General features: G+C 36.1%; 4 protein-coding genes across 5 annotated transcripts in view; 3 read left to right on the top strand and 1 right to left on the bottom strand.

Annotated features, from left to right (window-relative positions):
- Nucleotides 1-7,151, top strand: part of LOC124634212 (dihydroceramide fatty acyl 2-hydroxylase FAH2) — a 29,664-nt gene extending 22,513 nt beyond the window's left edge. Inside the window, exons 4-6 of the mRNA XM_047169648.1 lie at nt 783-909; nt 3,482-3,601; nt 4,923-7,151. Coding sequence (XP_047025604.1) covers nt 783-909; nt 3,482-3,601; nt 4,923-5,008 — 333 coding nt within the window. The 3' untranslated portion in view covers nt 5,009-7,151. The remainder of the gene's footprint in view (nt 1-782; nt 910-3,481; nt 3,602-4,922) is intronic.
- A 313-nt stretch (nt 7,152-7,464) lies between these two features.
- Nucleotides 7,465-15,352, top strand: LOC124634383 (peroxidase-like). The gene is made up of 12 exons (XM_047169950.1): nt 7,465-8,142; nt 8,946-9,192; nt 9,614-9,819; nt 10,155-10,328; nt 10,760-10,953; nt 11,072-11,273; nt 11,748-11,945; nt 13,061-13,244; nt 13,595-13,822; nt 13,935-13,998; nt 14,372-14,570; nt 14,959-15,352. The coding sequence occupies exons 1-12, from the start codon at nt 7,938-7,940 to the stop codon at nt 15,147-15,149; spliced, it is 2,292 nt and encodes a 763-aa protein (XP_047025906.1). The 5' UTR covers nt 7,465-7,937; the 3' UTR covers nt 15,150-15,352.
- On the bottom strand, nt 15,308-19,707 carry LOC124634385 (leucine-rich melanocyte differentiation-associated protein-like). 2 transcript variants are annotated; one of them, XM_047169953.1, is made up of 6 exons: nt 19,483-19,707; nt 18,397-18,519; nt 17,910-18,050; nt 17,333-17,443; nt 16,416-16,565; nt 15,308-15,992 (listed from the first exon to the last, which is right to left on the bottom strand). In XM_047169953.1, the coding sequence occupies exons 1-6, from the start codon at nt 19,515-19,517 to the stop codon at nt 15,761-15,763; spliced, it is 792 nt and encodes a 263-aa protein (XP_047025909.1). In that variant the 5' UTR covers nt 19,518-19,707; the 3' UTR covers nt 15,308-15,760. The 2 variants fall into 2 exon arrangements, with proteins under 2 accessions (XP_047025909.1, XP_047025910.1); XM_047169954.1 differs by lacking the exon at nt 19,483-19,707 and adding an exon at nt 18,906-19,062.
- Nucleotides 19,708-20,463: 756 nt separating this feature from the next.
- On the top strand, nt 20,464-26,150 carry LOC124634384 (CDK5 regulatory subunit-associated protein 3). The gene is made up of 10 exons (XM_047169952.1): nt 20,464-20,611; nt 20,692-20,945; nt 21,424-21,583; nt 22,394-22,546; nt 22,992-23,219; nt 23,616-23,747; nt 24,119-24,274; nt 24,603-24,796; nt 25,201-25,372; nt 26,003-26,150. Exons 1-10 carry the CDS (start codon nt 20,606-20,608, stop codon nt 26,072-26,074), a joined length of 1,527 nt encoding a protein of 508 aa, XP_047025908.1. The 5' UTR covers nt 20,464-20,605; the 3' UTR covers nt 26,075-26,150.
- The last annotated feature ends 875 nt before the right edge of the window (nt 26,151-27,025 follow it).

Genomic DNA, 27,025 nt, shown 5'->3' with positions numbered 1-27,025 from the left:
AGTATATAGGTACGCAATATCCAACCATCAGTAGATAGGTATTGCGCAAAACATAATAGAAATTGTGTAAAAATATTATGATGCAATAAACACTTAATTCCGTCTGACTGGAGTTTAATAATGACTTTATCATAATATATTTTATTTTATCATACCTATAACCATAACTTAGTTATTAGATATTAGTAGATACGAGTTAAGAGATAAGATTTCACGCATAATCATTCAAAAATCACCTATCTGTTGTGCAATTTATGATGATTGGAAAGACAATTTTTATTGTGGTATTAAAAGGTGATAATATGTAGGCATTTACCTAACATCAAAATTATGAATCAGTTGATTGATGATGATGACTAGAACAATAAATAATCACCTAATTTCATCATAAGTACCTCTTAATTGCACCTGGATAGATAGACAGATATTCTAAAATGTTCATCATGATTTAAACAACGCAGAAGAATTATAAGTAAGGTATCATTGGTGGTGTTATCGATAACTAGCTGTTTTCCCTCGGTTGCACGGGCTTCCCGTGGGAACTACCGCCCATACCCGGATAAAATATAGCCTATGTTACTCGGGGATAGTCTAGCTTCCCAACAGTGAAAGATTTTTTTCAAATTGGTCCATTAGTGACAGAGCCTGTAGGTTACACACAAAAAAAATCTTTATATTACTGTAGAAAAGTAATTTCTTCCTCACAGCCTTTGGATATATTTCACTCTAGAAGAATTGATTGATTGGGCAGTTAGTTTAATTAGACATATCTTTGGCCACAGGTTCCATTCGACGGTCTCCGACAGGTGTTCCCGCCTGTGCCTGCGTTTTTCCTGGCCGTCATTATCTACTCAATGCTGAAGCCCTTCCTGGCCGTACCTCTCTTGAATCTTACTGGAGGACTTATTGGTGAGAATACTTTAAAGACTATATTATGTTCCTATAGTTAATGTGTTAAGTATGAATGCCAAAGGATGGGGAGGCAGAGGTAGAACGATGGATTGATTGCCTGAGAGAGGATATGAAGCATAATGTGGAAGAGTGGATGTTAGTATGACGTCTGACAGAGAGAAATGGAATAGAAATACATACATATTGAGCCGATTTCAAATGACTTGGGAACAGGACAGGAAGATGAAGAAGAAGTATGTTCTTATAGTTCTCTCCGAGTATTTTTGCTTGTCTGAAGTTGGCTGCAGTTCAATTAACAAAACATTATTGCACGCGCGCAAGTTGCAAAATTGCTAACTTTTGAGAAGCAAGCTCGTTTTCTCCATAGGTTTTTTAGGTGAAGCACGAATCAAAGATGTTTTGTACCTATCTTACTGCAAACCCTGGGTTCTGGAAAAAAATTGAAATAAGAGGTCATCAACCTATTTGTTTCTTTAAATAAGTTTGAAGAAAGAAGTGTTTATGAACCAAGTAGGTACCTACTCAAAAAGATAATTAAAACGTTTTTGAATACGTAGGTACATGAATTGTACATGTCATCATCTTATGCGTCCAAGAAATGAATTGTCAAAATCCTGAACAAACATTATAAAGATAAGATAAAAGTATTTATCTATGTGAATGTTAGTTTTGTGACTAGCCTAAATTACATAAAGGAATTAGTTCTACGTCATCACAAAAACCAACACGTCTTTTTTCTGAAATGACCATAAAAGCATAACCATTATGTATGTCCTATGTGTAAATTAACTAGGTCCTGCCCGCGGTTTCACACGCGTCCCGAGGGGAATACTTTCGGCCCAAATAGTAGCTTATACGATAACGTATATTTTCCTAAATTTCCCAAGTGCCGTATATTTTCCTAAGTGCCAAGTTTCCTAAAAATCCAGCTAGTAGTTGTTTCCTTGAAAGGGTAAACATCATATTTATGCCAAATTGCCAATTTTACTATCTATGGGCACCTCTCACGACAAAATCTATCAAACCATTTAGGTTTTCCACAGTCATAACCCGCTTTCTCGCAGTCAGCTGAAAACAAAACACGGTGCAGCAGTACCAAAACAATAACAGAAGCATTATGCAAATACTCGTCCATTCAGGTATTATTAGAATGTAATTTATATGTAATCTGGTCCGGTCAAGATGAATGGTGATGAGTATGACTCTGGCAGTGTCTACGTCAGACTGTGTTGGGCACGATGCTTTATGTGTACTGAGCAATATAGGGTTGAGAGTTTAAATCATCTTCCGTCCGCGCCTTTTCCCAACTATGTTGGCGCCGGCTTCCAGTCTAACTGGATGCAGCTGAGTACCAGAGTTTTACAAGGAGCGTCTGCCTGATAAATCTGCCTTGAAACGTGTTTGGATGTTTGGTATCAGTTTTAACGTGAAAGGAAAGATTAGGTACATAGTATTTTTGGTGTTATCTTGGACATTTTTATTTCAAGTTTTCCTGAAACAAATAAAATATTATTTTTTTACCCCTGTTTTGTTTGGGATTTTTGGGCCAAATGTGCTTATGATGTGCAAAACGGTGTAGCCAACCCTACAACACCGTTGTTGTGGACGTCAGAACGTCTCGGGATATTGGGTGAAGCGAAGTGATAGTGGACGAAAATAGGGACGCGGTATTCACACCTCAAGTGGACCGTTACTTTTGTAATATCTGGTATTTACTATAAGTTATTGAGAAAGGATTCCTTCGTGAAAGTACTTGATAGATTCGTTCTAAACAAAGGGTGAAGTGCTTGGTCAGGAAATAATAGATTCGTACTAAGGTACTTCTCGGGTTATTTGTAAGGTTAAATAGGACATGATGGAGTTGTTGGAGCAAAGTGGCAAACTTTGGGGGAGGCCTCTGTCCAGGATTGAACGTATTTCGGCAAAAACTACGAGTTTTAAGTAGTTGTATTTAAGGTGAAAATAGGCTACAACGAGGCACCATGATAACTCCGGGAAAAAATTAGGTTTTTTCAATGAAAATGGTTAAGCACTTATCTCCTTCCATAAAAACAAGATTACATGCATGACACGAGGAACGATAGGCGGAAATATTAATATCTCACAGTACTGTCACCTTGTGTTTGTTTGTCTAACTGATAAGCTGATAATTCTTATGTAACGGATTAAATTTGAACATAACTCCACATAGGTATATGGAATTTAATTCAGAAATGGTTGTCGCGAAAGTTACTGATGAACACGAGTGTTCTGAGCAAAGGTCCTAGCGCTATAGGTAAACTTGCTTGGACTGAAGCTGAAAACCCAATAGAATGAAAACACACAAGGCACCAGTCGAGTAAAAAGTTAAGGGATTCCTAAAAATTAGCTAAAGTGTTGAAGGCGTATAGACAGTCCTTCTATGTAAATCGCTACAACTAAGCGCCACTAGAATTCTGATGCTAACGCTTGTTCAGCCCACTCCATATAAAAAAGAGGAAATAGCACCCAGAAAGACAAAAATTAAAGCCCACTTCAAGATTTTTCAGAGAACGCAGGCAGATTTATATATTTTTTTAATTGTTCACAGGGTACCTGACATATGACATGATACACTACTATGTGCACCATGGCTCGCCTCGTGACGGCACTTATCTGTACACCATGAAGAGATACCATTCTAACCATCACTTCATCAACCATGATAAAGGTAGGTCATTATTCAAATCCAAAGGTTCCATACTAGCTTCCGCCCGCGGCTTCGCCCGCATCGAGTTCGGTTATATCGCGTTTCTAAGTGAACTCTTCAAAAGTCCGGGATAAAATCTATCCTAATCTATCCTATGTTTTTTCTCAATTTCAACTCTATCTCTGTACAAAATATTATTAAAATCAGTTCAATGGTTGAGACGTGAAAGCGTAACAGACAGAGTCACTTTCGCATTTATAATATTAGTTAGGATAGACCTGTAACAGGTGCTTAAGAAACCGAAGAAACGTTGCGGGGTTCCAAAGAGTGGGTCTTACGGAGAAGAACCGGCAAGAAACTCCTCTGTTGTTCTTCTTACAAGGAAATTGTAGCATTAATATGCTCTTGTCCGTTTTGTGGGAAATATTCTGTGTATAGAGATAAAAGTAGCCTACCTAAAGAATCTTTCAATCCGGATTATTAGATGAGATACTTATACTAGTTCATGAAATAAGCGTGTTCAATATTCGATGTTTTTTTTCCTATATGTTTCCCTAAGGAAAATATTAGTTTCGATTAAATTTCGGCAAACTATTTTCTATTAGTTAAATTATAAATTTTTCCTTTTTCTACTCGATAAGGAAGTTTTATCTAAAGTTTAAATTATATTGATTTCTGACACTTACGCGAATATTAGACATTTAAATAAAACTACTTTTACGTAAAAGTAGTTTTATTTAAAGTTTAAATAAATTATAGGAAGAATAACTAGCTAACAAAATAATAATATATCGGTTGATAAACGTCCTAAAACCTATCTACCTATTTTATCGGCGCGTCCCAAAGATAATCTCGATTAAATAAGGAAAAACCATAGTAAACGCGCAGATTACTACCCTGACACAACTTATTGAATATTCTAATCACAACAGATAGGTAAACATTCATAGCTAGATAATATATTTTTATTAGGTACTTAAGGGGACTCTTTCTTTCTTTTTCTTTCTTTCAAAACTATAAGCAAAATGCGATTTTCCTTCCTTTGTAGAGTTTTACGAGTACTGTGTAGCCAGCGTTATAAACTGATCCCAATATTTATTATGCTGGCTACATTATGTTAAAAAAAGTTTACCTTAGAACTTTTTATGGTGAGTTGCTCCATTTAAATATAACGATTACCAAACCATTTTCAACTGTCAAATCGCCGATTTGGCGGATAAATGGCAAGCAGGTATACCTGAGGCTGGTTAGTTATCGTTAAAGTTGAAATTCGCAACTCACATTTAGGTAAACCCTTCTTAGTTAAAAGAGTTCCAAATTAAAAATTTGTTTTTTTTTTCAGCTTACGGCATCAGCAGCAAAATTTGGGACCACGTCTTTAGAACGGCAGTGTGCGTCAAGAAGTTAGGTTTTAGCTTACACTGGTAAGAATATTTCTTAGTTAGGTATGAAGTTTATTGTTGATATTGTGACAAAGTTTAATTGTTTTAAATAATGTGAAGCATCCGAGTGCGTATATCGGAGTAATCCTCTCTGTTAGAGTAAGACGTTTTTACATGTCCACAAAATATTACTAAGTAAATGGAATAAATGTGATTACTGCATTTTACACGTTCCGTCTATACTTAAGACGCTAATTTCTTAAACAATGAGTATTTTATGTAAATAGTATTCTTAATTCTTATATTTTCTCTGTACTAATGGTGAAGGTACTTATATTTTTAAAGATAAGTATGTGACCGTGCAAAAGTGACAGTTGACCTCACGATCTGGGTCAGGTCTCGAGGTTTTAAAGGTCAAAATAAAATAACAATAGTATTCAAATACTTTCTATTTTGAATCGACTGCGGTATTGTTATGCAATACCTAGGTATTTGTAAAAGTAATCTAGTTGTCCTAGTGTGTCTGAAGGCAAGAATTAACAAGACTATTATATTATATTAAGAAGATATTTAATTTTAGTGAAGTCAGTAGTAGGTGTATATTTATTTATTACTGTTACCAAAGTATTTATAGTTAAATTAGGTGGATATTGATGTTAAGTATTGATTATGTTAATTTTATTGCCCTAAATAAGTTTCCTCGCGAGTCTTTGAACAAATTAATTTGTAGGCACTTACGTAATTTTCATAAATATCTTAGGATACTTAAGGCATTATGCCCTAACTCTATGACTAAGCAAAATAAGGTGGAATCACCTTTATCATCCTCCCAGATATACGGTTTTTAATGTTGTCTTTAATTAAGAAAAGAGGTACGCTTACTAGGTCTTTTGCTAGGGTTGTCCTCTGCGGGTTCTAATACACAACGAAACTAAAAACTGCCCATAGAGTACAGCTGTTCAATAGATGACATCCCTAGTCAGAAGCTAAGATACCTATAGTTTCTGCTTACAGCGCTTTTACAACCGCGGATTTTCCACTCGATTTTCCCGCAATTGACAGCAAACAATTGATAAGTTATGTTCAAGTGATGAACGCGGGATAGGTTTTAGTTGCTTGAAATTAAGAAAAATCCGAGCGGAAAATCCGTTGGTGGGAAATCGTTGTTATTGTTGATTCTGTGATTTATGATGACTTATATAACATATAATATATTTTATGGTAGAAGTAAAGTAGTATTTGGAGTAAGAGTAATTTTGTGGAACAAGGATGCAGTGACATGCCAAAGACTAGAACAATGTGCCTTAATTACTATTTTTTATTTAAATCTGTAGTATCCCCAACTAGATGCCGGTTAACTTACCCGTATCTGTCAAATTTTACCAACATTAACATTGACCTTCCATTATTGTGAGGTTGAATATCAATTGAAGACATTTGACAGATTTGAGAGATAGGTTGATTTGCTGTCGTGTGTTACAAACAGTGCGCTTTGAATTAAAACTAAGAAGAACAATTCTATATTTAATTATGTTTAAAATGCTATGGTATATAAGATATTTATATTGCACGTGACTGTTCGTGTGTATGTTGGCTGTTTTGTCATACTATTCTATTCTGATACAAATGTTGTAGTGCCTTCTTAAATGTATAAAATATGGTTATCACCTTCATATTTTTACAGTTAAATTAATCTCGATATGTTTATTTCTTTATTCCTTTATTTCCATTTGTGAAAAAGACTATTAGAAAAGGAAATTATACATTGTTTGAGGAAAAAAAGTTTGATAAGCTGGCCAAACGACAAGTTATCGTATTTCCGCTGAACGAAGGTTAAGTACTCAATTCTGAGAAGTCTATGGGCATACACCTCCCCAGTGACGTCAGAAGGCTGGACTATGGTTACACTCCATATTTGAATCGCGATGTATTCTATGCCGTCTGGCCGTTATTTGGTACAGTTGACAGTGCTGTCATTCAGTACAAAAAATGCAATTTTTTCCTTAAAAATTGACAGCTGTCAACTGTCAAAATACGGTACTTACCACTATAAAATGTATGGATTGTAAAAAGGTTAATTATAAAATTGTATTTTTTATTTACCTCATTGCCACTACCTTATTAGTGTAAAATCGTGCCATTAACAATTATGAATACATATTTTTAATAAAAGTTTTGTTTTAATTTTGTTTTTGTTTTTCCTTTGTATTTTTTAAATAAATTCTGAAACAAAATTTTCTTCTTCCTGTACCGGGATAAAGTACCTACCTATATTGCCCGGGAATAGTGTAGCTTTCCAACAGTGAGAGCATTTTTCAAATCAGTTAAGCACTTTCAGTGCCTTTACGGTGCAAACAAAAAAAGTTTCCCTGTATTATATTAGTAGGTATAGATAGATAGGCAGGATGTAGTAAAACTATCAAATAAATAAGTCTGTAAACAAAAAAATCTGAAAAACCATAAGTGTTTTACATGGCTTAATTAACACATATAATTCTAATTACCTGCTTATAATAATGCAATTGGATTACTTAATTAAACAGAGATAAGAATCAATAACATTGTATTAGGTAATCAGATAGATGGGTCTTGCAACAAATACCTAAGGAAATTGTGACAACATGATAAGGTCTAAACATGCTTTATCCTCTTGTACTGTTTACGTATATACCTACAAGTAATCGAAATTAACGTAACATACGTGATATGATTACGTTGATTTTTGATCGCATTTTACAAATAAGTGTGTTAGTAATTCAGTTTTGAATCGAACTTTCGATAATTAGGACCAGAATTTTCTTCGTAAAAAACCTCTTTTTGATCTTGATCGCATTATTAAGGAGTGCAATTAGCAACGAAAACGAGCGCCATTTTTTAACGTTCTAATTTCAAAACTTATGTTTTAGTGACACAGTTTCGCGGCACAGGAATTAGCATTGCTCATCCTATTTCCATTAGTAAAAGTGCTAGTAATTATGACAATGATTAGAGTATTTCGTGTACGGACTGTTTTGCGTGTGTTTGTGTTTCTGTTTTTATTATTAAATGTTAAAGGATGTTGTCTGTCGGAGTGGGATCTAGACTTCTTGACTGACGACCTCTTTCCTGTGGTTTCGCCTATACTGGCCAGTACTAAGTCATTATTAGAAGATTTGTTTAAAACTAATTCTTGTTATATGGGTAAGTACCTATTGTGAGTATTTTAGTGCTTCCAGTAGTAACGAAGGTGAAAGCTTTTTCATGGACCTTTTAGGCTTTCACTGTAGGTAGTAAAACCTCCAATACTTCTTCTATAATTGTCCATACGTTTCCAAAAACTTACTTGGAACTTATTGCTATTTACTATCTAGAAATGTGATTTGAATTCATTGGTGGTTTGACCTGGCCTTGTATTTATGACCTCAAATCACATATCTCAATTAATTAATTAAATAAAGACTTATCCTGATAATTTTGCTAAATAGGTATCTGTTAAAACACTACTAAATTCAGCCGTCAACATAAACCTGAATATGACGTTTTAATATTCCGGTATCCATGACTGCAGTAGCAAACAGTCATTCCTCGGAAGTTCCCAGACACTAATTATGGTGCAAGTCATCGATATTAGGTACTGCTACCTTGCCTTGATAGACACATTTGCGTTCTAACAATTTCACGATCGATGCACTCGCTTTCTTAGAAATGTATTTTGTGTTATGTCATAACAGCTTTGCTATTTTTCTAAATCGATAACTAAATTATTTTTAGGTACCTATGTATGTTCGTACATAGATTTAGTTGCATTCGCAATAACAAATTCGCGTATTCGCGTATCAATAAGTACGCATAAGACCATGTTCAGACCATACAAGACCGGAACCTGCAGTAGCTACCGACAAGCTCCTTTCTCTGGTGGCTTAGTCATTAAATAAAAATAAGTTATTAAAAAGCAAAAAAAAAATACGTTACCTACCTATTTAAAATTTGAAATTCGAACACAGACGACGAGGAAGGCCCGATTCCCTCCGACGTAGTAGCCGAATGTATCCGACGTGGTCGCGAGCTCTCTCGAGCGGCGGCGCGTCGAGGCAACGAGCTGGTAGGCAGCGGCGTCAGTCTAGAAGATTCTTCTCCGGCTATGCTCCACTTCTTCTCCGCTAACCTGCCCCCAGAAGTCAAGAAGGCGTGCGATACTTCTCACGAGATTCTCGCTGCTACTAAGTTGCTGCAGATGAAAATATATTCTGGGTAGGTATAGATAACAACAATTTCATTTTTTCGAATCCAAAGGGTAAAACGGGACCTTATTACCGAGACTTCGTCTGTCACCAAGCTGTATCTCATGAACCGTAATAGATGAAATTTTCACAGATGATGTATTATTGTTGCTGAAAACTAGAATAGAACAAATATTTAAGGGCAGTAAGTATTTAAGAATATTTCAGTACAGTACAAACATACCCTTTTGGCCATTTTACACTAGATATTGGTACGGAGCTCTACGTGCGCGAGTCCGACTCGCACTTGACCGGTTTGTATAGTTACTGACAAGTGCCCATCCTACAAGTGTAGAAGCAAAATAACTCTATTTTGCACCCGTTGTTGTCAATAACTAGAAATAAACATAACTAACCAGATTACTCTTACCACATTCTAATAAACTCCACAGCACCGGCACAACTCCAAATACATTCACTTCGTTCCTCGAGCACCAGGGTATCCGCATGAAGGACGCAGCATACTGCAAGCAGAAGCTGACCTGCTGCCCCAGCAAGTACCGGACTATTGACGGCACGTGCAACAATGAGGAGCACCCGGAGTGGGGCAGGAGAGGAGCGCCGTTCACTAGGATAGCCACGCCGCGGTATGCTGACGGTAAGTATGTGAAGATGGATCCTGATAAGAAGATCCAACTTACTTAATAACTTGTTAAAATCCAAAGCAACGAATGCTTATTTGGTGCTAATTTTGGAGTTAGAATAAATCTTTCAAAATAGGTAGGTATATAGTTTTCAACTGGTATTCACCTAACGGACGAAACGCGCGGGAAACTGCTTGTTGGCCTAAGAACCCACAATATCGTACCGATTCATTGATACGTCTGCAGTCGAATAATTCTTTCAAAATATTGTTTTTTCACTGATATTCTCTGACACCGCACAATGTTTTCATCATAATCTCCATTCAAAGACTCCATCAACCCTTTCCAGGTATCTACGCCATGCCAGTAGCAAAAAGCGGTCGTCAGCTGCCGAACCCTCGCGTGCTCTCCACTCGTCTGTTCTCAGACCAGCCGATAGGTAGCCGGGTGCTGAGCAACATGAACATGCAGTGGGGGCAGTTCATCACACATGACCTGCTGTTTCAGGTTATGGAAGTCACTGGTAATTTTGATTCTGCTGTTGTAGATTATACTCCTGTTTTTGTTGTGGTTTAGTATCATATCCATCAGCCTGTCAGATTGAAATGGCTCTGTCTCAAGTCATCATAATGAGCCTTTTGCTAGTCTTCCATGCTTTGTCTTCGAATTGGAACCTTCCATAGCTACAGCAATTAAAAATATCTATGTATTAATCGCTTTCTGTGGTTTTTGAGTTTCAAATTAAGCAATTTATTCTCAAATCCTTCTGTAATTCAGTTATTCATCATCATCATCAGCCTATCGCAGTCCACTGCTGGACATAGGCCTCTCCAATTCAGTTATTACTGTCGCTTATCTCACTCATCCATCATAATAACATCTAATTATGTTTTTATCTACATTCTATGCGAATAAATACATCTATCTATCTATCGTATTTTTTTATATAATTAGACAAAGGAGGTATGCAATGTTGCCTAGCCAACGGCAGAGAGATGCTGCCTACAGAGTGGCAGAACGACAAATGTATCCCGATCTCAGTGCCTGATGATGACCAGTTCTACCGATACCATGGCATCAAATGCCTCAACTTCGTAAGGAGTGTCACCACACCAAGAGACGATTGCAGCCTGGGTCATGCGGAGCAGGTAATCCTTCAAATTCAGTAAAAATAAGCGTGTTAAAAAAAACCTCTAATATAAATCTTTATCAACTCAATTCTTTATCAACTCTCCCAAAGCTACTAAAACCCCCCTTTACTTAAAGATGAACACAGTCACCAGCTACCTGGACGGGTCTCCAATCTACGGTTCTGATAAGAAGCTGGCCTCGAAGCTTCGCAGCAGATCAGGGGGGCGCCTGCGACAGGAGACCAGGAAGGACTGCCTCCGAGGGTTCCTGCCGAGTGTCAGCGACAAGGCTGCTGTCTGCGACTTGAGGAACTCCTCGGAACCTTGTTATTTGGCTGGTAAAATTGCTTTTGTATATATGTACCTACCTACCTAGTGCAAAATATTGTTAACGATTTAACTGATTTGAATTAAGAAATTCAGCAGTACCTACCAAGATATTTAACTATCTTTTATTTACTTAATTAAATTGTTAAGTAGATACTTAAATAATAAAATGCGAGAGTTTACCTATGTACCTAAGTAACGGCGATTACTTACGACATTTGTATGCAATAAATGAATTCCTATATATTGCAAATGAAATCTTCATAATTAAAGTTACAATGTCATTGAATTAACACTTATTTAACAATAAAGTCTAAAGGTGTTTTTTATTTCTACTTTGCTGCAAACTTAGACTGACTTGCAAAAATACTATCACTCGAGTCCCGTGGAAACTACTTACTTTTCCTAACCGTATATAGAGAATTTTTGAAATCCGTTCTGTAGATACAAACAAATATGTTTCAAATTTTTCTTTTTTTTTTTAGGTGACGTCAGAATAAACCAAACCCCAACGCTAGCCATGCTTCACACACTGTTCTTAAGGGAACATAACCGGATAGCCGATACTCTGAGCGATTTGAACCCGCTTTGGAGTGACGAGAAGTTGTACCAGGAGGCGCGGAGGATCGTCATCGCTGAGATACAACATATCACGTACCAGGAGTGGTTGCCTGCTAATTTCGGTTAGTTTAGGATATTCTAGAATAATCCTTAAGTGGTCGATGTCCGAACTATAGATATATAATCCTAATAGACTTGAACCCGCTGTGGAGTGACGAGAAGTTGTACCAGGAGGCGCGGAGGATCATCATCGCTGAGATACAGCATATCACGTACCAGGAGTGGCTGCCTGCTAATCTCGGTTAGGGGTTTAGAATATTCTAGAATTATTCTTAAGCAGTCGATGAGGAGGTAATGAGCCTACTTCTAAGCTCTTAAGTGGACGTTTTCTACATAGAGGTAGACAACAGTGTTTTTAGTAGCAATTCATTTCAGGAGCCAGCTGAAAATCAGTGCTGTATTTGCATGCATAGCGTATACTGAGCTGAGTCTCCTGCTACAAATCACTTTCTCTTTTTATTTGATGTCCTGTCTATATAACGTGTCGAAGTAGCAAATAAATCGTTTAAATGGTAAAAAAATTGGCGAAATTGCAAAGTTTTTTAAACGATACAAAATTATTAACAAGAGCATCTAATATTGAGATTTACTATTGAGTAGACAGGGTCCTGTATTGCCATCCTTGGATTTTAATCTGCTAACTTAATCATTCGTATTTTCGGTAACACAGATAAACTGCATCAATCACTCATATTATTACGCGAAATGTAGAGTTACAAGAATAGATACGATTAATCGATAAACCATTGAATGCATCGGCTTAATTACACGGAAATTGATAAAGTCTCTGTTGGACTAGAATAGCTAACGATCACCATGACGAATTTGTACTTGGCCGCTAATTTTAACTGAATAAGTAATTGCAAGTGGATTATCTATGTAATTAGGTACAATTTACTGCCTCGTTAGTCTAGTTCTGCTGAATATGACGTCATTGTTTTTGATTACCGGGAAAACGAAATATTGACTTTTTCGAAAAAAACTGCAGCAACTCAGTCTTGAATTCTGCCTCTTTAATTAGTACTCGTTCATAACACGGGACTTATCCCACGTTGCATGTCAACGTACCTAAGGGATATCTATATGACCTATATTATGACGGCTTTTGCTTACTCTTCTTATATACTCTTCTGAAAAAACAGGCGTACCAAGTATTAACATTTCTCCTCATTCTCAGGTGAATACTACCTCCGTTACTACCGCATATCGCCCTCCACATTATTTACTCGTGACTACAACCCTGACGTGAACCCTGGAGTCATCAACGGGTTCGGAGCGGCCGCCTTCCGATTCTTGCACACCCTCATCAGTGATAATATTATGACGTGCCCTAGTAGCTACAATGCTGCTTATTTGTACAGGTAATGCTGCGGATTTCAATAATCTATCTGTTGTTTTGCTTACTAGAGTTATACATTTTACGTTAGTTCGATATAATGTTAAATTCTTGCAAGCAACCTACCGAGATTAGATACTATGTAGTTTCTGCGATTTTCTAAGTCTTCTCAAGAGATCTTCAACATGGTTGTAAAGTCAATCTGTCCCAATTACTGGTATTTATTCCGTTGGTTCCAGTTATAGTGAAAGTTGTTCCTAATATACAGCTTCCCTGGATTGCATAAGGTACCTCAATTTTATAGTGTTTGCTGGATTGGCTGTGATTTTTTTATATCTTCTTTTATACTTTATTATTACCAACTTGTAATTCCAGATTAAGCGACTACTACTTCAACCCAAGCCTCCTGGAATCCACTCCGGAGTCATTTGACGATATAGTCCGCGGCATCATAGCACAAAACGAGGGGGAATCAGACCCCTTCTGTTCGGGGGAAATCACCAACTTGCTGTTCAAGTCAAACAATAAATGGGGGATGGACCTCATAGCTATGGACATACAGAGGGGCAGGGATCATGGCATTGCTTCTTATAATGATTATAGGTATTTCTATAAAAGTTCCTTTACATAAAAATAACAGAATAGAAGATTAATGTGTCCAAGTTGGATTTGGGATAAGTATCTATTACGTATTTGGGTATATTGTATGTTTCAGAGAGATTTGCGGACTTCCGAGAGCACGATGTTTCCAGGACTTAGCAAATGAAATACCGCAAGACGTAAGTACTAAAAAAAAACTCCAAAGGGTTTGTTTGTGATATCAAAGTAACAGCTTAGGTCTTTCCCAAAAGCATAAATTTAGTCAAAATCAGCTTAGTATTCGAGTCACAATAGGATTAAACTCTGGACTCAAGCCGACATACCTGCCTGGCCAAGTAAGGCCGGTCATACACGGACCGCTTGAAGCAGTCAGGGGCGACAGCTCCAAGCTGTCGACTGCACAGGAAACTGTAGAGTTCTATGGACGCACATACAAGAACAACTCGAGCAACTGATTCGGGCGGTCGACAGCCGGCCTTAGGAGAATATACAAGGAATAGGTTCTTATATTTTCTATGCAAACAATCTTTACAATATTTTTTTATTCTGTAGCGCATAAACGCCCTCCAATACCTATACGAGTGTGTGGACGACATCGACCTATTCGTGGGCGGAGCGATGGAGCGTGACGTGTACGGCTCCATACTGGGGCATACCTTCCAGTGCATTGTGGCTGAACAGTTCTACAGGACCAGACTCGGAGATCGGTTTTTCTATGACAATGGGGAGATGCCGCATTCTTTTACTAGTGGTAAGACAGGCAATTTGGAATCCTACTGGTTTTTGTCTCTTTTGTTTGAGACAAAAAAAACTGAATCAGTTTTCTATGGCATAGAGATTTAAAATAATCGAATAACACTTTTATCTGAACAGTTCGATCAAAAATCATTCAATTCAAAATTTGAAAGTTAATATAAGAAAAAAATAAATACGTACCTACTTACTTCAATGAATGAGTATATAAAACCCGATATTTACGATGCAGGTCCAGTAAGGCGCACTCACTTCCTATTTATTTTTTCAAACCGTACCTATTTCCGAGATAAAGGTTGAAGAGCTTTTTCTCCACTTTCCGTCATACTAAAGACTACTACAAATCTGTCAATTAAACAAATTAAAGTGAATTTACGCCTTTTCAGACCAACTAAAAGAAATAAAGAAAGCATCAATGGCTCGTTTGATCTGCGACAACACGGACGGCGTATACTACGTGCAAAAGAAGGCATTCGAAGTGGAATCCGCCTACAATCCTAAGTACAGATGCGATGATTATAATGCTATACCCTATGTCGACCTTACTGCTTGGAAAACACCGTCTATTTTTGATTGAAGGTAATGAACTAGGGTAACTTTAGAACTCGAATATCAACAATCTTCTTTGGAAGTATTAAGTGTATATTTTCATTTGTGTTACTACAGTAGATTTTTAAGTCTAAATGCCATATATAGAATATTTTAAGTTGTTTTCTAAATAATAAGGAATATGAGTATTTGTTAAACGTTTAATAAAATATAATTAAAAATTATAACACGTGTCATGTCGCTTAATTAAATTCCTTATAATTATAACAACATTGGTCGATTATTCTAGAATTCTAGATAATTATCACAATTTTATGAACATATTGCCATAGTTAGGTCGTAATTTCTTTATGTTTTATTGCAAACAGTAAATAGTAGAAATTAGCTAAAAAATACATTCGGCAGATATAGAGGCACCTTTGTAACTTTTTTAACAGCTGAAATAACTCTTACAACTAAGACCCAAGTTCACTGTCAATGCTCAAAGAAAACAGTTGTTTTAAGCAAAACTGATGTTTATGTTTTCGATGAAAATGGGCTTATTTACTACGAAGAAATAGCCTAAACATCCAGCACAAATTCATATCAATGTCATTCAAATCTCAACTCTACTCCATACACCTAAGGTCTAAAATCTACCTAAATCAACAAATTCCTATTCTGTTTATCCTTACCCAGCAACGTAGTGATTTTATTTTGGAAAGTGTTCCAAGTGACGGAAGAGTTCACTATTTGTGACAGTCCAGCAGGCTTGACAATGCGCTCGAAGAAAGGTCTCTTGTATAGACGTTGGGCTTCCAGTCTCTGGTCTTCCGTGACACGACGGTCGTCTAAATGATGGAGGGATGGGAATTGGGATATGACGAAGAGCCTGGAATGAGTAAAATGTAATGGTAAAGTTCCTCGGAAGGTACAGAAAATAGGTAAGTATACAACAACATATTTAAGAGACAAAAAATCGAAATAAACATCTAGGGACTTCCTAGGGGGAACCAAAATGAGCTTTAAAGTTAAAATTTCCTGTCTTGGAGGTTGGTTAGAAAGGTGAATTATTCTGACAGATATCTACATGCTCACAAGTTACAACAAGACCGTAGAAAGATAGAAAATCTTATAAACGTGAATGTATCAATGGATGTTTGTTCCCCTTTTACAAAAAAATACTGGATGGATTTTGATGAATCTTGGCAGTGATATCGCAGTCATGACACTGATCCAAGTTGCGGTTCCATCTATATTTCCACTGAAACGCAGGAAATGCGCTGACAAAAGCTAATTACAAGATAATTCTTACCTGTACTGCAGGTACTCATAGAAGGTGCCTCCGTTGAAGTAACTGGGTGCTGCTGGGTTACCCATTAACGAGAGGATCTGTAAGTTGGGACATGACTCCTTCAGTTTGCCCACCCATGGGTAAAGTGATGTGATCTGACAACGATTCAGCCTGAAAATGGATTAAGTAGTTTTAGTTATATATTATTTAAAGGCTTTGGAAGCTATAAATGGTGTAATACTAATAATTAGAATGAAGAATTTAAATAGCGAAAACATATTGAATACTAAACAATACTGTTTTGAACCTTTTCAGTCTTTCATCTGTGATCATAATAGAATCGAAATATTAAGTGTTTCTTCTTGTAAATAAATAACAATAACCAGCTAAATAGTTATCTTGATGCATTTTCTTATGTAACAAATTACAGGGTGATTTTAAAAGCATTTTTATTGATTTTAAAAGGCTATAATCTGATAAAAAGATATACACTTATCTAAACAATAACATTGAGGTGTTAAGATTATCATAAAGATAATCGAAAGTTAACTATCTTGTTTTATCATTACCTTGTCCTATAAAGTAACTCAATGTTTACTGTAAACAATAATAACAAATTGAGCAATAGCTCGATAGATAATATTGGTCATAATATTCAAAATATATAATAATACTTCATCTTTCATGTACTAACAGGTTATCCTGTTTCATCCAGAAGACATTAAAAAATAAATTTATGTTTTTTTATTTTCGTCAAAGGAAATTACCTAATCAATGGTATAAGAACTGCTTCACACTAGCAGTTTTTGGCGCTTTATTTGACCTAAATGAGCAGAATCCATACAAACAAATGCCTTCATTTATTTTGAATTTGGAATGTTTTTTTTTTTATGTACTGCCAGACCATTAGAGATTAGGAATAATAAGGAGGTACTAACCACAAGAGTTCCAATTTAGGCAGAGGTGGTAGATAACAGTTCTCTGTGATAGGGTTGTCATCTGCTATCAGGGATGTGAGGCTCTTGAAGTAAACCAGCGCATCTAGGTTTCTGAAATAAAAGTTTAGGATAATTAAATGTGTACTGCCTTGAGTGTGATGAGCAATAGCTTTTTTAGTTGCATACAGAAATTAAAATGGGACCATATTCTTTAGGCTTTTCTGTATGTCTGACTGACACAGGGCTGAAAATACATATTAAGAACCACAATAGTTGGACAGTTGACATTTTGGCAGATAATAGTAGGGAACCCTTTGTGCCAAGTCAGACTTTTACAACCCGTGCCGATAAAGAATGGGATTAGAAATCGCGACAGCTGTATTCAACTCTCGCTCATGTGCTATAGTGTATGAGCGAGAGGTAAATACAGCTGTCGTGATTTCTAATCCCATTCTTTATCGGCATGGGTAGAATATTAATTTAGTTAACTTTTATTTTTTTCTGAGTCTTTTTTCTTCAGTAGTAGTTAAATATGAATTGGTAGTAAGTAGACTGGTAGAAATAATTTGAAACTTACGTGATCTTATTGTGACTAATATCCAGGTACTTGATGTGGTCGGAGAACCGTTCCACAATTGTTTTTGGTATGTCATAAAGCCTCTCATATGCTAGAGTCAATTTTTCATTCTCTTCATGTTCCCCTGGTGTGTCTACTGACCTGAAATATGTGAAATATAATGTTTATTCTAGCTTTGATAAAGTATTATTTTTGTCAAAATTAAAGCTGCTTGTAAAGTATTAATTTATAGAACTGTTTGCAAATCAACTGTTTCTGATTGTGAACTAATCTAGCATGTAAAACTCTGTTTCACATAGTCACCAAAAGGATAAATAATCATGTTTACATCATGTTACTACATCATGTATTCTATTTTTGAGCAGGAATGCCTTAAATTTAGGAAAATTTCCTAGTACATAAGTCTTAAGAAATTAAACTAAAGAGCAATAACGTAACAATTACTACAAATAACTTCTCAATTTTGCTTAAAAATAAGTAAACTTACGCAATAATATCAGGTGGTATTGGTGTCTCAGACATATCTGTCATGGAGTCCACTAGAGCGTCTCTGGAGACATCCACTGAGATCACGCCGTCGTCAGGTCCCCGCACCACGCTTGGGTAACAACTAAATAAGAGAAAAAATTCAGTTAAGCAATAAATTACATATAATTATTATCAGATTATCGGATTTATTAGGATTAGGTCCTACAGTTAAAATAAAACTGATTCTTAAATGTGTTTTAAGCACTTTAAAAGATATAATTTTAATGAAAGAGCAAAACTTGTTTTTATACTTATTTAATTTATTCCATCTGCTAAATTGGAATGTTAAAGTGGCCAAGTCTTTGTTAGTATCATCAGTGTGAATGGAAATGTACTTATTTTTTAGAAGAATCGTGTTATTTAAATTAGAATTCGTTTAAAACCTTGGAATCGCCAATCACATTCACAACATTTCCGTAAAATGCTAACTTTCAAGTTGCTTACAAAATATTAGTAATCCTTATTTACCTTGTGAGTCTGTTGGACTTTCACTTCTTCAAAATGATATTAATAAAAGTGCAAGTGCAATAGTGATAAGTTATCACAGTCAAATTAATTAAATAAAAGAAAACAATTAAAGATTATAACAAAACAAAAAAGTTTTGGTTTAACCTAGTGTTACTGTTAACAAAAAATATGGATTGGTAGTTTTATATTAGAAATTAGAAAATCAGTAATCGAATTTAATATATTTTTTTAATACAAAACGTTTTAAAATTTGGGTTCTGTTTTATGTAATTCTGTTACAATATACTTTTTATTCTGATTAGTGATTTAAAACGAAATAACTTATTGAACACCACTTGACGGAGAATTTGGACCAATTAACTCACAATTAATTCTTAGTCAGCTATGGTATCTAGTATTTAACTACTGACATTCAGCATTATGACTGCAGTTTGGCTAAATATTTACTTACTCCAGTTACATTGTTCATGCCAGCTCTAAAAATCCACTTCATGAATTTAAATCTAATTATTATTATGAGACTCAATACTATCATGCACAGTGGGCTTAAATGGCTTACATAAAATTACCTACTTACTTGTTATGAATAAATGATTGATCATCATCATTCATTATGCACAAAAAGATAAATAAATGATTTATATGAACTCAAGCTTGATTAATGTTCACTGCTGCAAGTTATCGCTTTTGATCATGTCAATTGAAACACTCTTAACAATTTCCTGATTGTTCTGAATAATTAATAACGTTAACTATTTAATGAGTCCATGTGCGCGTTTATCTATCGACTCAACGAAATTGTACTGGTGGCAGAGATAAGTAAAATTGTTTATTTATTCATAAGTATAGGTAGACTGATAAGGTATCGGGGTTCGACACTTGATAATATAGTTTGATTACCTATATTAAACATGAACGGTTAAGTTAGTATGTCTGTAAATTAAAGATGTTATTACGTGATTATATGAGTCGTTAAGAATAATGTTTAAAAAAGATTAAAACAGCCTTTTTATCGTTCCACTGCTGGGCCATCTTCTCACATGGAGAAGGATTGAGCGTTAATGCGGGTTGGAGATTTCAGACTTAATGGTTCAGGTTTCCTAAATAAGGCTATCACTTACTCCTTGTAGGCTATCAACAAAGTCTAAGTGTATGTACGTAAGTGTTCGAATAGTGAAAATACAATGCGTACTGAATAATAAAGTCAAGCTAGCTTTTCTAATAAATAGTTACTTAATTTCGACGGTGCATATTACTTGATAACTCTGCATCCTTCTGAGTATTAGTGCCAAAGTAAATCTTATGGGTAGGTATAAAAAACCTTACCAAATTGCTATGTTTTAAAGATACCTCTTTATAGGTAACTCTTATACAAAGTCCGAAGTGTGTGAAAATAATAAAATCTCACCAAAAAAGTATACACATAGGTGTGGTAATTTTTGATACAGTTTTCTTTGGCAGTCATATTGACCGACAAACACCGTCATTTTAATTTATTTGGAGCAATGTCAAAGCTACCAATTATTATATTAGTAGAATTTACAAGAAAAAAATGGCAACTACGTATCAAAAACGTCATACGTTTTGTTGACACGTCATAACAAAAACAGCTTCTGTTGGAAACTCGTAAAATTGACAATTACACGCTAAAGTTAAAATTATTGCGTTTTACTAATTCATAAATTAAAAGTGATAAAAAAATGGACGTGAGTAATATTTTTCACCTAGTAAAAGCTTGGAACCGTATAAACAATTTGATATCATATATAACCTGTTTGTTTTTTAGGAGAGTAATATCCCCATAGACATTAATATAGGTAAGTTACAAGACTGGCTGGTTAGCCGTCGTCATGTGAGCAAGGAATGGCAGAAGAGCGCTCCGGCGGTGCGGGAGAAGATCAACAATGCTCTGAAGGACATGCCTAAACATGATGACATAGCTAGCCTGCTGGCTGGCAGCTACATCAACTACTTCCACTGTTTGAAGATTATTGACATACTGAAGTTAACTGAGGCGGACACTAAGAATCTGTTTGGAAGGTATTGTTGTGTAATTCCGTACATTATTATGTTAACTTGCTATAGTTAATAGAAGATTTGTGCATTCTGGACATAATTTATGGGTAATGAGACTTTCTGTGGTTGTGGGGTGATTTCTATACATAAGTATATGTACAATGGACTATTGTCTTGTTACTATTGCACAATATCAGTTATGTAGTAAAGAATAGTTGCAATAGAAATAATTTTAATTCCTAGGATTCCATAAACATGTGTTGCTAGGGAACTTGTAGTAAATACCTTTTCAAACTTTGTAACTTAGCCTTAGGTTTCAAATAAATGAGTTTGAATTGTATTTTAGTATATACAGCTTTTGCTAGCGATAAAAACTTGCCTGTAGCTATGTTATTGCCAAGTGTCATTTAATCTCATTCAGTTGTTTTGACAAGAAGAAGTGACGAACACACATACACTCACAAACTTTCTTCTTCATAACATTAGTGTGATTATATTCAAGGTATGGATCACAGAGGATGAAAGACTGGCAAGACATAGCTCGTAGCTATGAGAAGGAGAACCTGTACTTGGCTGAGGCAGCTCAAATCCTAGTCAGGAACATCAACTATGAGATACCTGGTCTGAAGAAGCAGATTGCTAAGGAGGATCAGTTGCAAATTGTAAGTTTGAAAACATAGTGACTATTTTCCCTATACACTCTACTCAACTAAAATAATGACCAAATCATTACCAGCTGTGCAATTGCCAAGCATTAATCGGTATGGTGATTTGACTAGCTGACTGAGGCCTTTAACGCTCGAGCAGACCGGATGCGTATGCGTAACCACGTCGTAGTCACGCGCGTAGTTACGGCGTAACCATGAGTTGTAATGTATGGAAATGTATGAGACAGGCCACACCGCTTGCGTAACGTAGACGTGCGCGTCGTTACGCAAGCGGTGTGGCCTGTCTCATACATTTCCATACATTACAACTCATGGTACGTGCACGTCTACGCTTACGTCTACGCATACGCATCCGGTCTGCTGGAGCCTTTAAAAGTATTTTAAAAGTCTGAAGAAAAGAATGAAATAATATTGAATTCAGTTACCCATTGCAAAAGAAGCTTACAATAGACAATAACTTAGTTATATGATATGTCAAGATTCTTAAATAATGATCATGATCAAGTTTCAACCACTATGTATTTTGAAAGGCTTGTTATTTCTTCTCAAACATCATCATCCTCTGAGCCTTTTCCTGATCATGTTTGGGTCGGCTTCCAGTCTAACCGGATTCAGCTGAGTACCAGTGCTTTACAAGAAGCCACTGCCTATCTGACCTCCTCAACCTAGTTACCCAGGCAACCTGATACCCCTTGGTTAGACTGGTGTCAGACTTTCTGGCTTCTGACTACCTGTAAGAACTGCCAAGGATGTTCAATGACATTATTATTTCTTCTCAAACAACATAATAAATTTTATCTGCAGGAATTAGAGAAGAAACATACAGATTTCCTAAAGAATGAAGCATCAAGCAAGTCTGAGTTCCTGACATTGTGCAAGCAGCTCGGTATCCAAGGTGACAGGATCAAGAGGGAGTTGGTGGACCGTCTGCAAGAACTGCCTGATATATACGACAAGGTGAGACTTGAAGAATAAATTTTTTAAAATATTTTATATGAGTCAAAAGTTTATCTTTTTATTAGGGAAATAGTATGTCAACAAATAATTTCACGTTAAAAGTAGGTTGATTATGATAATTTAATAAAATTCCTTTGTATTATGTATACGTCACCGGAAAATAACAACACTCGTAAGTTGATCAATTTTCTAGGTAGTTGATCAACTCTCGGAAAACAATAAACGGCAGTTGAAATGTACGGTAGACCGCACATCAGTGGTAACTGTCATGCACCTTAACTCAATAGTAATAAGTATGATTTTCCTATAAAACTTACCACTGACCTGAAGTTAGCTGTACTATTCAGATATTGAACACTATACATAATATGAATCATAGAGGAAAGTAATATGAATTATAAGTACATAAATAGTTCACAGCTAAATAAATGACCACTTTTTTCAGATCGGCAAATCCCTAAAGCCTCTCCAACCAGGCATAGACCTTTACTCTGCATTTTCAAAATACATTTTAGGCGACAAATGTTCTGAAGTATTGCCACTGCTACAATACGTGGTTGAGCATGGCAACACCACAGTGTACGAGTGGAGTTATGGGGAGGCTCCTCTGAGTGTGGAACCCGATCCTGTACATATTGAGTTGGATGATGAAGATCAGGGTGCTGGTGATCAGGTAATTTAGCTTTTTACTAAATTCATAGCAAAGTTTTTTCTTTTTATACCTAGTTAATTTGATTTGTAGGAGTTACTATATAAAAATAGAAAAACTGTGAAACCTACAGAAAAACTGTGAAAGAAGAAAAAGCATATAAAGTGTTTTTTCGCTCTTTTTTTTTGATTATTCAATACTTTATTGCATTCCATTATCTTCTTTTATATATTTACATTTATTTCCAAAAAAATTGTACAAAGATAAACTACAATTTTAATGTTAATTTTTTTCCACAATTTTTATATGACAAAAAAATTACGATTTTTATAAATTCGCTTATGAATGTTCTGCTGTAAAATTATTTACAGCAGACCAAAAATCACGTCTTATATAAATAAGTCTTGTTCTCGTTTATAGATAGATTTCGGTGACAACGCGGAAATAGACTTCGGTTCGATAGAGGCGCCCGCCGACATAGATTTTGGCGACGGCGACGCGGGCGGTGAAATCGATTGGGGAAACATCGACGTGGCCGCGCCTGAGAACGTTGTGAGTATAAAGTAAAATAACCCCTTAAATATAAATAATAAAAATCTCTTATTCAATAAAGAACCTAATTATAAAGATGATTTTTTTGATTGGTTTGGTTGTACCCAAATTACTGAATCGATTTCATAACTTGTTTTACTAGTGGAAGCTACAATATCTCCGGGTGACATTATATTTAATCCGGGTACATACGATTAGTTTCTACCGGACTCGGGTGAAGCTGCGAGAAACGTCTAGAATTTACATGAAATATGAGAAATTAATGGGGGGTTCCCTACTGTTCCAAAGTTGACGTGGCCCGCAAAAGTCTGTCTATTGCTCATTGTGGTTGAGTTTTCTTATCTCATTATTTCCCCTTGTGTTTTCCCTAGGATCTATCAGCAGACTTAGCGCACGTGTCCCTCGAAGAGTCTGGCATAGTACTGGAGGAGCAGGGCGTCTGCGGGGGAGTGGCGCGGGGGAAGGATGCACTCACGCTGCTCGACAACCCTGCCACCAGGAACCAGATCATTGACCAGCTCGTCGAGGTCAGTACTAATAAAAAAAACTGAGAAAAAAAGTCATTTACACACTCACTCTCCCACTCACTTACTGACTCACTCTGTCATTAATTTATTTTCAATAAATAATAAAACGTTTACCCACCGTTTCATTCGAACAAACACCCACTTGTTCCATTTTCTTACCTGCCTACACACTCATTTAATCAACTATGTATTCATACACTCATTACTTCACTCACCCACGCACCAACTACTAACACACACCCTCATTTATTCACGTATTCATTCAATCGCCTCTATCACATATCTGATTAGCGAATTAAAGTTTCTGATTTTTTTTTTCTCGTTTCAGTTGGAGTCATTCCTCAAGATGCGTCTATACGAAACGAACACTTCGGGCGACAGTCATTCCTTCAGCTTACTACAGCAGCTGCCCACAGAGAGCTCGGCAGCTCTGACCGCCATGCTGGACGCGGTACAGATCGCCACCGCCAAGCTGACCGCGCCGGAAATCAACCATCTGCATAACGTGAAGCACTCACCTAGGTATGTAGCTTAGCTAACATGTCGGGTGTCAGTTGGGCACTAATGTAGGTAAGTTGCTTAATGAGCTTTGACTTTAGGCGTCAGTCAGGTACTCGCCTAGGTACGTGAATTAGTTAGCTAACATTATGGGTGTCAGTGAGACACTCGCCTAGGTATATAGCTTAGTTAGCCTAACACTTTGGGTATCAATCGGTTACTCACTTAGGCATTTGTTGTTATCTGCCTACCTTCTCATCTCATTCTAGTCCCCATATTAAAAGTGAATTTCAATTTCTGGCGCATTTTTCAAGCAGAATGGACGATAAGTGTAGGGCTGGCTCATTTCAGCTTAGACTTACTCTACCTCCAGTAAGATGAACTATACATATTAACTTAAGTTTTTATGTAATTATTCTTTCTTACAGATACGTAGACGTCCTAACAGCTCAACTAAAACAGAAGCTAGCGCTATGCGACAAGTTGTCCCGCCTGGCGAGCCGCGCGGCGGAGCAGGGCGCGGGCGCGGCGGCGCGGGCGGCGCATCTGCGGCCGCTGCTCACGCGCATCGTGGACAGGACCAAGGAGTTGCAGGCACAGGTAGGCACATTATGCCTTGTTAAGTGTGTGAAGTGAAACAGAAGCTAGCTCTATGCGACAAGCTGTCCCGCGCATTGTTGATAGAACCAAGGAGTTGCAGGCACAGGAAAGCACATTGTGCCTTGTCAAGTGTGCCAACTCAAACAGGAGCTGACTCTATGCGACTAGCTGTCCCGCGCATCGTTGATAGAACCAAGGAGTTGCAGGCACAGGTAAATTGTGCTAAAAGATGATAAAAAATAAAATGAGATATTTTAGAAGAAATATTCTGCATGCTGAACAATAATTATTTTATAGAAATATGTGATAATGAGTATGCTAGTATATTAGGATATATAAAATTATGCGAAAAGATGGGATGCCTGATTTTGACTATTTTATGTATAAGTTTTAATTATATTTTATTCAATATTACATTTATTGTTGGACGATAAACAGTCGAATAGTGAAAAGTCACTCTGTTTTAAGTGGTACTCAAATATCGCGATACTCAAATATCTCAGTTATGTAAATTGATGCGACAGCACGACTTAAAGTTGTGTAAAGTTTCAGTATTTTGTGCAACTAGATTATTATTACTCAATCTCACTCTCTCTACTTATTAGACTCAATCTCATGTTTTTTTAACAGATCGAGAGTGACATATCGAAGAAGTACAAAGGGCGGCCGGTGAACATCATCGGCGGAGTGAAGTTCTTATAGAACTGGGCTTATTGTAAATATCGTTGACTCTATTCGTTATTATAAATATATTATATGGTATCTTTTTTTTTACAAATTATGGCCTTTTTATTTGATCCCTCTGTTATAATAATTTCAAAATAATTAATTCATTTATTTTATTTATTTATTGTTCTAAAAGTAAGTGTTTTTTAAGTTAATGCGTCACTCGTTGCGTTAATTGCAAAATGTCAAACCAATTTTCTTAAGGTCATTATTTAGTTTTTTGCTCATTAATATGGGTACCACCCACTTATTTCTAATAATATAGAACTAACACACACTCATTATTATTTAAATAAACACCTTGTATAAAGTGCGCGCTCTTGAAGTAAGGTTACCGACTCAAACATTATATTAGAAACAGCGCAGTAATTACTGAGATTGGTCCAAAGTTCAAACACACACTTACCAAGTGTAGTACAGGCAACAAAAACGTCAAGGCAGAAAAAGTCTTGTAAGAAAAATGTTCAAGATATTTTTTTTGGAACATAGAAGATACAATGTATTTTTAAGTTATGTATTAATCAGCCGATTACCTCACTGATAGATGTGTACCTAAGTGCACATAAAAAATAGTGAAGTCAATGGTCTAGCTACCTTAGTACAAGCAAAGTCTGTACTGCTGTATGTAAGTGTATGCACGAATAAATGCGTAGAGTCAAATACCTTAACTTTAAAATTGCAAAGTTTATTGGCGCGAACTGTACTCTTATTTCGCTTCATCGGTCAACTGTACCTATTACCAATAGTTCATTAGATTCGCACATTGTGACATATGGACAGCTTCCGAAGGTTGTTGACATACGACAAACAAGTCGATGTTTTATATACTTTATAGCTCTTGCTATATACTGAAACGATGCTGCGAAATAATGAAATAGGTGTTGCACAAATATATATAGTTTAGTATAGTAAAGAATAAAACTACAG

The sequence above is a fragment of the Helicoverpa zea genome, chromosome 11, assembly GCF_022581195.2.
Source record: "Helicoverpa zea isolate HzStark_Cry1AcR chromosome 11, ilHelZeax1.1, whole genome shotgun sequence".
In the NCBI taxonomy this organism is placed as follows: domain Eukaryota; kingdom Metazoa; phylum Arthropoda; class Insecta; order Lepidoptera; family Noctuidae; genus Helicoverpa; species Helicoverpa zea.
This window is presented reverse-complemented; position numbering and strand designations above follow the sequence as displayed.